At 50.4% G+C, this 13,454-nt stretch overlaps 1 protein-coding gene across 5 annotated transcripts in view; it reads right to left on the bottom strand.

The window, feature by feature from the left end:
• Positions 1 to 13,454, bottom strand: part of HNRNPM (heterogeneous nuclear ribonucleoprotein M) — a 44,408-nt gene that overhangs the window by 2,199 nt on the left and 28,755 nt on the right. For 4 of the 5 annotated variants that reach the window (XM_032169531.2, XM_032169533.2, XM_058424579.1 and 1 more), the window contains 3 exons: positions 13,376 to 13,453; positions 4,141 to 4,194; positions 518 to 1,320 (listed from right to left, as the gene is read on the bottom strand). In XM_032169531.2, the coding sequence (XP_032025422.1) occupies positions 518 to 1,320; positions 4,141 to 4,194; positions 13,376 to 13,453 (935 nt within the window). The remainder of the gene's footprint in view (positions 1 to 517; positions 1,321 to 4,140; positions 4,195 to 13,375; position 13,454) is intronic. The other variant, XM_058424580.1, reaches the window with a different exon arrangement.

Here is a 13,454-nt window from a genome sequence, read left to right as displayed (position 1 = left end):
AAGCTGGCTGCCCTTCAGACTGAGGCGATCAGCAGGGAACTAATAGATCCATGTGGGACAAGGCTGTGAAGCGGCACAGCCAGCTCCCTCCCTGGGGCTCTGCCTGTGGGAGCACCGTGTGGGATGGGACATTCGGGCCTGAGGTGTGCAGCCCACAGTCACTAAATAGTGGCTAAGCGTGGCTGAGCTGGGGAAAATAATTCCGTTACAGCCACTTCTTTCCCTGGATCATCGTGCAAGACGCAGTGCCTCTTTAAGCCAAGCGATCAGAAACTGGAGTCTCTGAGCTTAGAGTCTGCTCCACATTCTAGCACAGTGGAGAAAGCAGCCCAGGCTCTTTCAGAATCCACAGTTCTCACATTCCTTACTTGTCCCACTAGCATAAAACGTTTGGGACAGGGGCAAGGAGGTGTGGTCCCCTTTAAAGGGTGCCACCTCTGACTTCATCCTGCTCATCTTTGCCTCTCCTGTCCCCTCATGCTCACCACCACCAAGAAGTTCCCCAAGAGCCACTTACATTTCTCACAAATATCTGGCAGGCCTTCCTGGCCACCCCAGGAGCATGGCCTCCAGCTCCACCAAAGGAACCTGCGAAGCTTCCTCCAAAGTTGCCACGCTCCATCTCAATGGCACGGTCAAAGCTGGCACCGCCACCGCCACCCATGGCCAGGCCCATGCGCTCAATGCCAGCACCCAGGGCCGGGCCCATGGCGGGGCCCATGCGCTCGAGGCTGTTGGCACCCATGCGCTCCAGGCCCATGCGCTCGAGGCTGTTGGCGCCCATGCGCTCCAGGCCCATCCGCTCCAGGTTGTTGGCGCCCATGCGCTCTAGGCCGGTGGCCATGCGATCCATCACGGGGCCCATGCGCTCCAGGCCAGCCCCCATACCTGCGGGCACCATGCGCTCCATACTCAGGCCCATGCGCTCGATGGCAGGGCCCATGCGCTCCACGCCAGAGCCCATGCGCTCAATGGTCTGGCCCACACGGTCGATGGGAGCGGCCATGCGCTCAAGGCCGAAGCCCATGCCGGCACCCATGCGCTCCACACCAGAGCCGATGCGCTCCATGGTCTGGCCCATGCGCTCAATGCTGGAGGCCATGTGGTCGAGGCCTAGCGGGCCCATGCGCTCAATGCCGGAGCCCATGCGCTCCACGGAGCCCATGCGGTCCATGACCAGGCCCATGCGCTCGATCTCGGAGCCAACGCGATCCATGCCGTGGCCCAGGCCTGCGCCCATGCGCTCCATGCCGGCACCCCCGAGGCGGTCAATGCCAGGACCCATCCTCTCAATCCCAGGGACGCTTCCTCCACCTCCACCTGAAACAGGGACACAAAACACAGGTGGGTGTCAAGAACTTGAGTGTGCGTGTGCACAACACGCCAGACCACTTCAGCTCATGAGCATGGATCAGGGGTAAAGGCCCACCATAATTTACGATTAAGACACCCCTCAAATGTTGACAACAGCTACAGCTGGGTGGTGGGCACATGGGGGCCTCCCAGCATTCTCTCTGCTCTATGCCATAGCTGAGATTTCCATAACACAACTTCTAAAGAACACCCCTGTATGTGTGTCTGTGAGGTGCTAGTGTCTGTGACAAGCTTTGTGAACCATGGATTTCAATTCCTGAGACCTCTGAGGTTTCTCCATCAGCAGACACTGAGAAATACTCCAGGGGGAGGCATGGACACCCCCCACTCAGAGGGCCACCCAGGGTGATGAACAGGAGTTACGTGGAGACAAGTCAGAGTCACTCCCACCTTCTCCTCCCAGCCTGTCCCTCTAGGATGCTCTGCTGGGGGCCACTCTGGCTGCATTTCCTCAGCACTCCCAGGGCACAGAGAAAGGATTTTTGGCCACACCACACACCATCAAGCAGAGGTCAAAAAAACACACACCGAGAGATCCTCTGTGTACAAATGCACACAGGTGGCCACTTTTGGGGACCTTATTGTCAGGGAAACCAGACGACTTGCTGGCTTTGGAAAGATGTTGATGGCACTGCAGAGTGGGCTCTGGTAGCGGCTGGGGGTCAGTCAGCAGAACAAAGGGACACCCCCACCTGTGGTGCTTGCAACTCTGGAAAGCAAGGGTCTGGCTCCATCAGCAAGGCCACCCCTTTCCACAGGCCGAGCTTGGGGCTCCTCCCCAAAACCCTGTCGCTTGCCTCTGAGAGTGGCCATCAGCCCAGAGCCAGCCTGTGACTGACCCAAGCAGCCTAGTCAAAGATACCAATTCAAGAGGAAACTCAGCAGTTTCTCTAACTGGCTCTATAACTGACCACGGCCAAGTCTCTCTGCTGCTCCGTGCCTACTTCCTTAGCTGCACAGCAGCACAGTGAGCAGCAAAAAGCAGGTCCAACTTTAAGAATGTGTGACTTTCAGAGGGGAGATGTCTCAGAACTTCCCCACAGTATAAGGAACCTAGCGAGAATGGGCACTTTGCCCAAAGGCATCGGAAACGAGGTGGGGCGGCTGGGTGTGGTGGCTCACGCCTGTAATCCCAGTACTTTGGGAGGCCGAGGCAGGCGGAACAAGATCAGGAGTTTGAGACCAGCCTGGCCAACATGGTGAAACTCCATCTCTACTAAAATTACAAAAATTAGCTGGGCATGGTGGCGTGCGCCTGTAGTCCCAGCTACCTGGGAGGCTGAGGCAGGAGAATTGCTTGAACCTGGGAGGCGGAGATTGCAGTGAGCTGAGATCGTGCCATTGCCCTCCGGCCTGGGCGACAGAGTGAGACTTTGTCATTAAAAAAAAAAAAAAAAAATCTATTCATGTCTTTTGCCCATTTAAAAAATAAAATTAATAGATTTTGTCCTATTGGGCCAAGCACGGTGTCTCACGCCTGTAATGCCAGCACTCTGGGGGGACGAGGCGGGAGGATTACCTGAAGTCAGGCGTTTGAGACCAGCCTGGCCAATATGGTGAAATCCTGTCTCTACTAAAAATACACAAATTAGCCGGGCATGGTGGCGTGCGCCTGTAGTCCCAGCTACTTGGGAGGCTGAGGCAGGAGAATCGCTTGAACCCAAGAGACGGAGGTTGCAGTGAGCCGAGATCATGCCACTGCACTCTAGCCTGGGTGACAAAGTGAGACTCCATCTTTCAAAAAAAAAAAAAAAAGAAAAGAAGAAAGAAAAGAAATGAGGCAGGGCAACTCCCAATGCCAACAGAAGCAAAAAACTGGGAGGAAATGGTGCTGGTGTGGAGCTCCAGAGCCAGCCCAACATAGAAGTCAGGAGGTGAGATGCCAAGACACTCAGAGGGAAAAATCAGGCTGAAAAAGTACATTTGGGCCAGGTGTGGTGGCTCACATCTGTCATCCCAGCACTCTGGAGGCGTGCAGGTCACTTGAGGCCAGAAGTTTGAGATAAGCCTGGGTAACGTGTCAAAATGCCATCTCTACAAAAAATTAGCCAAGCCAGGCAGCACACGCCTATAGTCCCAGCTACTTGAGAGGCTAAGGTGGGAGAATCGCTTAGGCCTGGGCAGTCAAGGCTGCAGTGAGCTGAGACTGTGCCACGGCACTCCAGCCTGGGCGACAGAGCGAGACTGTCTCCAAAAATACTCAAAAAGTACATTTTTGTTCTCAGTATCCATAAAACTGTGTATGAATGAAAGATTCAGAACAAAATGTTTCCAGCACTCATCACTGTGCGATAGGGCTTCAGACCATACTTTCTTCATGTTTTCCTATTGAGTACATGTATCTATTTTACAAGCATTTATTACATGTTGGGTGGTGTACTTTCAGTCTTCTCATCAAGTCTAAGGAAAATATATTTACTTTTAGGAATTTATAACGTGGAAAACAAAACCCCCAAATGAGAGGTACTCTAACAATGAGGCTGGCCGGCCTGTGCACAGCATGTGCGGAAGCACTCTTTCACATGCATCCACTCTCCACAGCATCCCTGAGGCAGGTACTATTACACCCCCATTTTACAAATGAGTGCTATGAGAAACAGTGAGGTTCAGTGACTTGCCAAACGTCACACAGCTAGAAAAAGGCAGAGCTGCTCCCACCCCAGGCAGTCTGTGTCAGAGCCCGCACTTCTCACCACTAAGCTCTATGGTCCCCAGCGATAACGGCCTGTTCTAAAAAAACAAAACATCAAACTAAGCGGTTCCTACCTCCTCCCTGCTTTGCAATGATCTCTCCTCTCTTCAGTGCATTACTTAGGATTTCTAAGGAAATCAGGAAGAAAAAAAAATTAGCCAAATTTCTCTATAGCAATAGAAACGTGCTCATTACAGATTCCAAATACTACTAATAAAAATGACAAGATAAAGGGAAAGGGGTTTGAGAAACACACGCACAGACAAGATCATTTTACAAAGAACTAGGAGAGTCCTTGATGCTGGGTCACGATGCCAAGACTCCACGTAGCTCCAGAGTCTGAGGCCCAGCATGCGGGGTCACCTGCAAATGCGCCCAGCAGAGATAGGAGCCATGTGCATTCATGAACTGAGAGCCAGAGCAAGAAGGGGGCCATCGGGTCTTGCTCAGCGGCAGTTTTCTAAAGCTAGTCCAGGTTCTCGGGACTGAGGCTTCCTTGCCTCACCTGAGCTGGAAACTAAACCCCCATCCCCACCCCAGCCAACTTCTTGTTCAGAAGACCGCCCAGCATCACCCACTTGGAGCCCACATTTATCTACCCAGAGGCACCTCTCATCATCATAGAGCAAATTAAAGCTGCAGCTCCACGGACAGCCTCAACACTAACAAATGAGCTCTGCGTGGAAATCCTTGAGCATGCCAGCCCTGCCTGAAATGAACTGGGTGTGCTGTGACTAGGCAACAGATAAGGTTTCAGGAAAATACCTAAATGCACCCCCCGCCAAGTATCCCAAACACAGTGCTGCTGCTCACTTGCCCACGGCTCACCCACACCTCCTTAAGGTTTATCTGATGCTATCACAGCGTTATGTTTCCAAGCTTCTGGTCCATCTTTTGCTATGTAGACGACACTTGTACCCACCCGCTCTGGTCTCAAAGTATATGCTCAGCAACTTGGACATTAAGCCATGAGGCACATTTCACTTTATGACCATGGCCACAAAGCCATTAAAACCTGTCCCCCGGCCGCGCAGTGGCTCATGCCTGTAATCCCAGCACTTTGGGAGGCCGAGGCGGGTGGATCACCTGAGGTCAGGATCAGCCTGGCCAACATGGTGAAACCCAGTCTCTACTAAAAATACAAAAATTAGCCGGGTATGATGGCGGGTGCCTGTAATCCCAGCTATTTAGGAGGCTGAGGCGGGAGAATCGCTTGAACCCAGGAGGCTGAGGTTGCAGTGAGCCGAGATCGTGCCACTGCACTCCAGCCTGGGCAACAGAGTGAGACTCTGTCTCAAAGAAAAAAAAAAACAAAAACGAAAAACGAAAAAACACACCAAACAACAACAAAAAAAGCACCTGCCCCCCACACAGTTGCTTCTTATATCCCAACTAACTGCCGTGGGACGAGGTGGGAAAGTTCACCAAGAGACACAGACTTCAGTCTACTAGCAGGTACAGCTCATTCTCCTGGAACGCCTGCACTCCTGCCCAGCATGCCTGAGCTGAGGCTGGCTTTCCAGACCAAGCTTGTCCAACACGTCTTACTTTGCTTTGTTCTGTTTTGGGCTTTTTGGCAGCCTGAAACCATGGTTTTTAAGTTTCTGTCTCTAGTAATAAGTGGAAAAGAGGGATGAGGAAGGGGCTTTACTGACCCAAACAGAAACCAACTGAGAACCCATGACTATATTCTCCCGTGCACACCCCTGAACTAGATCAAGCTTTCAACTAACACACCTGCAAGACACCTGCAAAAGCTTTCAACCAACATGCCACTGATTTGAAGAGAATGGCGGAATTCTCCCATCAGCATTCACAGGCCTCCCCACACTGACTACAACTGGAGCCTGTTCTGCCCATGCTCCTCCCCTGCCTCACAGAGACCTGCACCTCCAACCTCTGCACCTGACGCCGCCAGCCGCTCTATCTGCACACACCTGCTGCCTGTGCCAAGCCCGCTGGGCCCTCTAGCAGAGCCGATGCCCTGAGCGGCAGCATCTAGAGCAGCGTCTGGCAACCCATGTCTCCACCAGCGTCCTCACTAGGCCACTTGGATGCACAGACCTCTGGCGCTGTCCCAAGCCACCCACCCTTAGTATCGCCTCAGCTACACCTCATCCTTGAAGGTCAAAGACCACAGGCCTATCCAAATTTTTGAAGCAGCAAGTACAGCTGTTTGCGCAAAGGAGCACAAAGATCTACTGCCTAGGCACAGGAAGGGGCACCAAGTAGGAAAGCATTATGGAAAGGAGCACCACAATGATTCACCTCTCATGGCAAAGGACACGGGAAAGAGGTCAAGAATTACATCTTGAAAAACCAACTCAACCACTCAGAACCTGACGAGATCACTTTACTCATGTAGGTCTGATCACAGCAGCAGCAGGGAATTCCGGGACAAAGAGATCGCAGTCCCAATCAGAAAGAAGGTGTAACTGCAGCAGGACGGGTGGCACCCTGCCAGTCAGGACAGGAACAGTTTCCTGTGACCACGTGAAGTGACCTCACAGGCAAGAAGCCCACGTCCACCTCTCTGTGTACCACTCATGTGCCACTCCAGAAAGCGGAATTAGGCGAGAGGTGCCGCATAGTGGCAAGGAGCTGAAGGCTCTTAGCAAGAAAAAGTTCCTACAGAAGTAAAGATGCCTTTTTTTTTTTTTTAATTTGGAGAGAGAGTCTCACTCTGTCGCCCAGGCTAGAGTGCAGTGGTGCGATCTCAGCTCACTACAACCTCTACCTCCCAGGTTCAAGCAATTCTGCCTCAGCCTCCTGAATAGCTGGGATTACAGCACGCACCACCACACCCAGCTAAATTTTTTGTGTTTGTAGTAGAGACGGGGTTTCACCAGGTTGGCCAGGCTGGTCTCGAACTCCTAACCTTGTGATCCACCTGCCTGGCCACATGCCATCTATTCTTGCCATGGCTATCCACAAATTAGTATTTGCAGGCAAATGACAGTAAGTTTTAATGTGTGTGTGTTTTTTTTTTTTTTTTTGAGATGGAGTCTCACTCTGTCACCCAGGCTGGAGTGCAGTGGCGTGACCTCGGCTCACTGCAACCTCCGCCTCCCAGGTTCAAGCAATTCTCTGACTCAGCCTCCCGAGTAGCTGGGATTACTACAGGCACCCGCCACCGTGCCCGGCTATTTTTTGTATTTTTAGTAGAGACGGGGTTTCACCACCTTGGACAGGCTGGTCTTGAACTCCTAACCTCGTGATTCACCAGCCTCGGCCTCCCAAAGTGCTGGGAATACAGGCATGAGCCACCGTGCCCGGCCAATAAGTTTTAAAATATTTTTTTGGCCAGGCGCGGTGGCTCACGCCTGTAATCCCAGCACTTTGGGGGGCCGAGGCGTGTGGATCACGTGGTCAGGAGTTCAAGACCAGCCTGGCCAAGATGGTGAAACCCCGTCTCTACTAAAAATACAAAAAATTAGCTGGGCGTGGTGGCACACACCTGTAATCCCAGCTACTCCGGAGGCTGAGGCAGAGAATAGCTTAAACCTGGAGGGGCGGAGCTTGCAGTGAGCCAAGATCGCGCCACTGCGCTCCAGCCTGGGCAACAGAGTGAGACTGTGTTGTGCAAAAAAAAAAAAGAAAAAAAAATTTTTTTTTTCTTTTTTAAATACACCACTGGCCAGGCATAGTGGCTGTTGTTGCCTATAACCCCAGCACCTTGGGAGGCCAAGGCGGGAGGATCACTTGAGCCCAGCAATTTGTGACAAGCCTGGGCAACATACAGAGACCCTGTCTCTACAAAAAAATAAAAAAATTAGCTGGGCATGGTGGCATGTGCCTGTGTTCCTAGCCACTCAGAGGCTGAGGTAGGAGGATTGCTTCAGCCTGCTACAGTGAGATTGTGCCCACTGCACTCCAGCCCAGATGACAGGGCAAGACTGTCTTAAAAAAGAATCTTGCCCCTCTGATGAGCTGAAGGATGAATCTCATGACTACCTTTCTAGGGCCTTCATAAATTTGAAGAATACAGCTAATATAAAATGGACATCAACAGACCTGGCGTGATGGCTCACACCTGTAATTCTAGCACTTTAGAGGCAGGTGGATCACTTGAGGTCAGGACTCAAGACCAGCCTGGCCAACACAGTGAAACCCTATCTCATTAAAAATACAAGAAAATTAGCTGGGTGTGGTGGCGCGCCCCTGCAGTCCCAGCTACTCAAGAGGCTGAAGCAGGAGAACCACTTGAAACTGGGAGGTGGAGGCTGCAGTGAGCTGAGATCGCACCACTGCACTCCAGCCTGGGTAACAAAGCGAGACTCTGTCTCGAAAAAAAAAAAAAAAGAAAGAAAAAAGAGGAGGAAATCGCTGTCACCTAACCAAAACTGAAGAAATAATTTCTCTGCATACAGATAGGCCTAAAGACCTTCCAACTTTAGAAAACCTCTTGGCCGGGTGCGGTGGCTCACGCTTGTAATCCCAGCACTTTGGGAGGCCGAGGCGGGCGGATCACGAGGTCAGGAGATCGAGACCACGGTGAAAGCCCGTCTCTACTAAAAATACAAAAAATTAGCCGGGCATGGTGGCAGGCGCCTGTAGTCCCAGCTACTCGGAGAGGCTGAGGCAGGAGAATGGCGTGAACCCGGGAGGCGGAGATTGCAGTGAGCCGAGATTGCACCACTGCACTCCAGCCTGGGCGACAGAGCGAGACTCCGTCTCAAAAAAAAAAGAAAACCTCTCTAGTCGGTCTAGATGCCTCTTTCAAAGGCATCAGCAAGTGCATGACTCACTCCATCCTGCTAACTGGACTGGACACCACAGCACCCTGGGGTAAGGAAACTCCTGCTCCAATTAGCAGGGCCTTGAAACACGCTCCAGGCCTTGGGAGCCAGAGGGTCATGAAACACTCTCCAGGCCTAGGGGGCCAGAGAGTCAAGTATACGCAGCAGTTTCCATTCCCACAGCCTGCACAAGCCTTATGCCAATTTTTTAAAAAGCCATCTGAAAAGACTTAAAGATAAATAATGCTACTGATATAGCAATAAAACACTAAAAGATCTAAAGTTTTTACCTAGGTCTAAAACAACATCTTTTTTAAAAGCTTAAGAAAAAACAGCTGACTCTTAAGAGAGCAGGGACATCAGGTGAGCCCTGGCAGCCTGCACCCCAGAGGGCGGACACCAGCCACTGAGGCCCACAGGGCCTTCTTACCCATTCCTCTGCCAAGAGGCTCTCCAAAGCTTCGAGATATCCCCATCTCCTTCCTGGCAAAGTCTCTTTCAAGTCCTCCACCCATGCCACGCTCCATCTCTGTGGAAAAATCACCCTAGGCCTTTCCAGGAATACCACTGTGTTTGAGACATCAAAAACAAAACAAAATCTATACACACGACAGCCACCACCAAGTCAGCATGTTTAACTCTTCTGCAGGACACCATTATTCACTCTTTATTCCCTAAAAAACAAAGTCACTACAACTGAATCCCTGAACAACCTACCTAACGTTAGTCCATCAAGTACCAATGAACAATTTACAGCCACACAAACCACACATACTGGGTACACCAAGCACTCACTACCACAGTAACCAAGAGGTCCCCTGCAGTGCAGCTAAATCAAACGTAGGCTGCAGAAGGTACCATCTACCGGGCACTCAACACATGCCCTACCCCAAAGGCTTTGTGTATAATTCCATCAACTCTTCACAACCATGCCACGCACGCCTGTTACCCTCCACCACCACTACCACTTTACAAAGAAATTGAGGCTCACACAATTTAGTAACTTGACCAAGGTCACATGCTGGTGAGAGGTGAGACAAAGGCTGGGACTCAAATCCAGTGCAAAAGCCCATCATCTAATACAGAAGCCTGTGCCCTAACACAGAAGTGAGTGTGCACGGCGAGAAGTATGTCTGCACAGAAATATTTCTCTGCTGACGACTGCAGTGGCTGCATCTACATAATGGGGTTTGGGTCATAACTTTCTCATATTTTGTAAGGTTTTTTTTTTTTTTTTTTTTTTTTTTTTGAGACAGGGTCTCACTATGTCAACCCAAGCTCCCAAGCTGGAATGCAGTGGCATGATCATGCTTCACTGCAGCCTCAACCTCCTGGGCTCAAGTCATCCTCCCACCTCAGTTTCCCAGGCAGCTAGGACAGGTGTATGGCACCATGCCCGGCTAATTTTATTTTTTGTAGAAAGGAGGTCTCACTATGTTGCCCTGGCTGATCTTGAACTCCTGAGCTCAAGTGATCCTCCTGCCTCAGCCTCCCAAGGTGCTGGGATAACAGGTGTGAGCCACTACACCCAGCCTTACAATGTCTTTTAAAACAAAGGTCCTAGCTTCTGTAGTGAAAGGCCCACCACAGTGGTCACTTGCTTGAGAAGCCTTTCATGATTCCTACCGCTGGCCACTTCTTTCCTTGTGCGTCCATCTCATGCAGGCTGAAATGGGGATCACACTTTTCATGCTGCGAGGTCCTTGAAGAATCTCTCCCTCCCATGCTGAGAGGGCCTTGAAGAATCTAGTTATTATTAATCTCACTCCTTAGAAATGTCAGATAAGACAGGTGCAATGTAATGAACACCTTGCATTATACAGCCAGAATCCCTATCTTTCAATAAAATAAGCAATTCCATTAGAGATGTGGCAGCAGGAGCACATTATGAATTAACAAAGACTGGCTGCCAATGGTGGGCTTAACATTCCTAGTTTGCATTAACCCAAGTGACCTCATGGTTCAGCATGCTCCTCATGGGTGCTATCTGCTGGATAGCAGAGCCCAGGACTCGGTGGCGGGCCGGGGGGGGGGGGTGGCGGCGGGGCGGGGTCTGGGGCGGAGGCAAGGACAGAACCCTGCAGCCCCGCAGCAGCATCCTCATGGAGCTCTGCTGCTCTCCTTTCATCCTGCCACCTGTCTGCAAGAAGGCAGCACCCCACTCCAGACAAGCATGCCACAGGCTGGCATCAGCGTGTTGGCAAGGGCCTCACAACTCATCTTGCTGGCTGTCAACAGGGCCCCAGAGCTCAGGGAGCACTGTGAACTCCAATTTACACCCACAAAGGGTAGCATTTTCACTGTCAAACGCTGCCTCACAACAGTCAAGTTTTTGACATTTAACAATCTCTCTTTTTTTTTTTTAACGTTAATCTCAAAGTGCTGGGATTACAGGCGTGAGCCACCACGTCTGGCCGACATTTAACGATCTTCTGATTTACACTTTTACAGCCACTCTATCAAGATTTGACTCATGCTGAGTGTGGTCCCTGGGAACCTGCATGACCAGCGGTCTGATGGGAGCACCCATGACCATAATGGCTACACTCTAGTCATGAATTAACATTTCACTAAACCCAAACGTCTGCTTCAATTCTTCCTCCAGTGTGATGCACTCCGAGTGCCATATCTCAGAACATCTAAGAACAGTCTAGGAACACACACTCCATTTGTGGTTCTCCAGAGAACCAGCACTTGGAATCCTTTGCCACCGCCTATCCAGGCTCTGAATCCTGACTGCGAGATTACACCTGCCAGTTCACCACTGACTGTGTCACACAGCTCAGCACAGCTTCCAGGCCAACCCATCCTGGTTTCCATCTACTTCTAAACTGCACCACTCTGCTCCTCACAGCAACAACTCAAATTCCCTTTCTAATGACTAATGTGTTCTTTATAAAAAAAAAAAAAAAAAGAAAAAAAGAGATGGGGTTTCGCCATGTTGCCTAGGCGGATCTTGAACTCCTGAGCTCAAGCAATCCTCTTACCCCGGCCTCCCAAAGTGTTGGGATTACAGGCGTGAGCCAGCACACCCAGACTAATTTGCTCTGAGTAACATTTTACCAAGCCAGATTTCTGAAACTTTTTTTAAAAATTAAAATCCCATGCACACACAAGTTACAGGCAAGCTTGAATGTACACTGGAAACACAGACCTTTGTTGCTTTGTTACTAATGGTGACGATTTTCCTACATCCTTTTACCAGCTTCTAGAACAAGGCACCCATGAAGAGGGCAACACACATCATGCCCCACTGCTCCCTGTGCACCGGAAGAAGGGCCTGATCATCAGGGATAGCCGCCTTTCAAGCCTGACAGTGATGTCTGTCCTTGTACCATTTTCACATCCTCTGTTATGACAGACCTGCAAAGGAAGGTTTATACCCAAATCCCTAATGACTTCCCATTCCAAGAAAGTTTCTGTGTAAAAAAGCAGCAGCTTTCCTGCAGTGAAGGGGAAGGTCAAAGAGTCAAAGGAAGATTTCCAATTTCTCATGCCCACTCTACAGCCCCGCTGGTGCCCTGGGCCAAGTGCTGTGCTGGAGGCACTTCTAAAAGGCAGGATTCCCACGTGATGAAGTGCCAGGCTCTGGAGCCAGACAGCCTGGGTTCACATGCAGGCACCACCGTTTACCAGTCACTTGACCTAGGCATGTCACTCTCTGTGCCTCAGTTTTGGGTGAAACGGGGATAGCAGTATGCACATATGTGGTTCTCACAAGGACTAAATGAAATACTACAATGTTATTATATTATCATCATATTTCTGTTAAAAAGTTGGGGGCGGGGGGCCAAGCATGGTGGCTCATGCCTGTAATCCCAGCACTTTGGGAGGCTGAGGCGGGTGGATCACCTGAAGTCAGGAGTTCGAGGCCAGCCTGGCCAACATGGTGAAACTCCGTCTCTACTAAACATATAAAAATTAGCCAGGCATGGTGGCACACACCTGTAATCCCAGCTACTCAGGAGGCTGGGGCAGGAGAATCACTTGAACCTGGGAGGCAGAGGTTGCAGTGAGCCAAGATCGCACCACTGCACTCCAGCCTGGGCGACAGAGTGAGACCCTGTCTCAAAAAAAAAAAAAAAAAAAAAGTTGGTGGAGGATTTGAATTATACTAAACCAGAATTTGCATTATGTAAATGCTAAATTAAAAGAGCATGTGATTTTTTATTAACGCCTCTATAGACAACTTGCAGCTGGGGCAGATGATCAAGAACTACCCCTTCCAGTAGGCACTCCCAGAGATAGACAAACTTGATCACAAACTTTAAAGAATCCCTCGTACTCGGAGACCATAACCACGAACGTGTACCTGCTTTTTAACACCGTACTCGAAAATTACTGCAGAGCTTGGGAACACAGGACATCTTAAAAGACTAGCGATCAAGTGAAGTAAGTCTACTATTATGTCTAGTTTTTGAAATATTTAAGGCAATTCAAAAGACATTTGATTCGGCTGAAAGGCAGAAGTGAGAAATCACTTATTCAGTGGGCCTGCAGCCTAAAAGTCACCTGAGAGGCAACAGCCGACAAAGGGTGGGTGAAAGCAGGAAGAAAACACGATGCTTACCATTTATCCTGCCCATGTTCATCCCAGATCCAAATCGACCCATGTTTTCCATACCACCACCAAAGGGCCCCTCCATTCC

Source organism: Hylobates moloch, unplaced genomic scaffold (assembly GCF_009828535.3).
Source record: "Hylobates moloch isolate HMO894 unplaced genomic scaffold, HMol_V3 SCAFFOLD_12, whole genome shotgun sequence".
Taxonomy (NCBI): domain Eukaryota; kingdom Metazoa; phylum Chordata; class Mammalia; order Primates; family Hylobatidae; genus Hylobates; species Hylobates moloch.
This window is presented reverse-complemented; position numbering and strand designations above follow the sequence as displayed.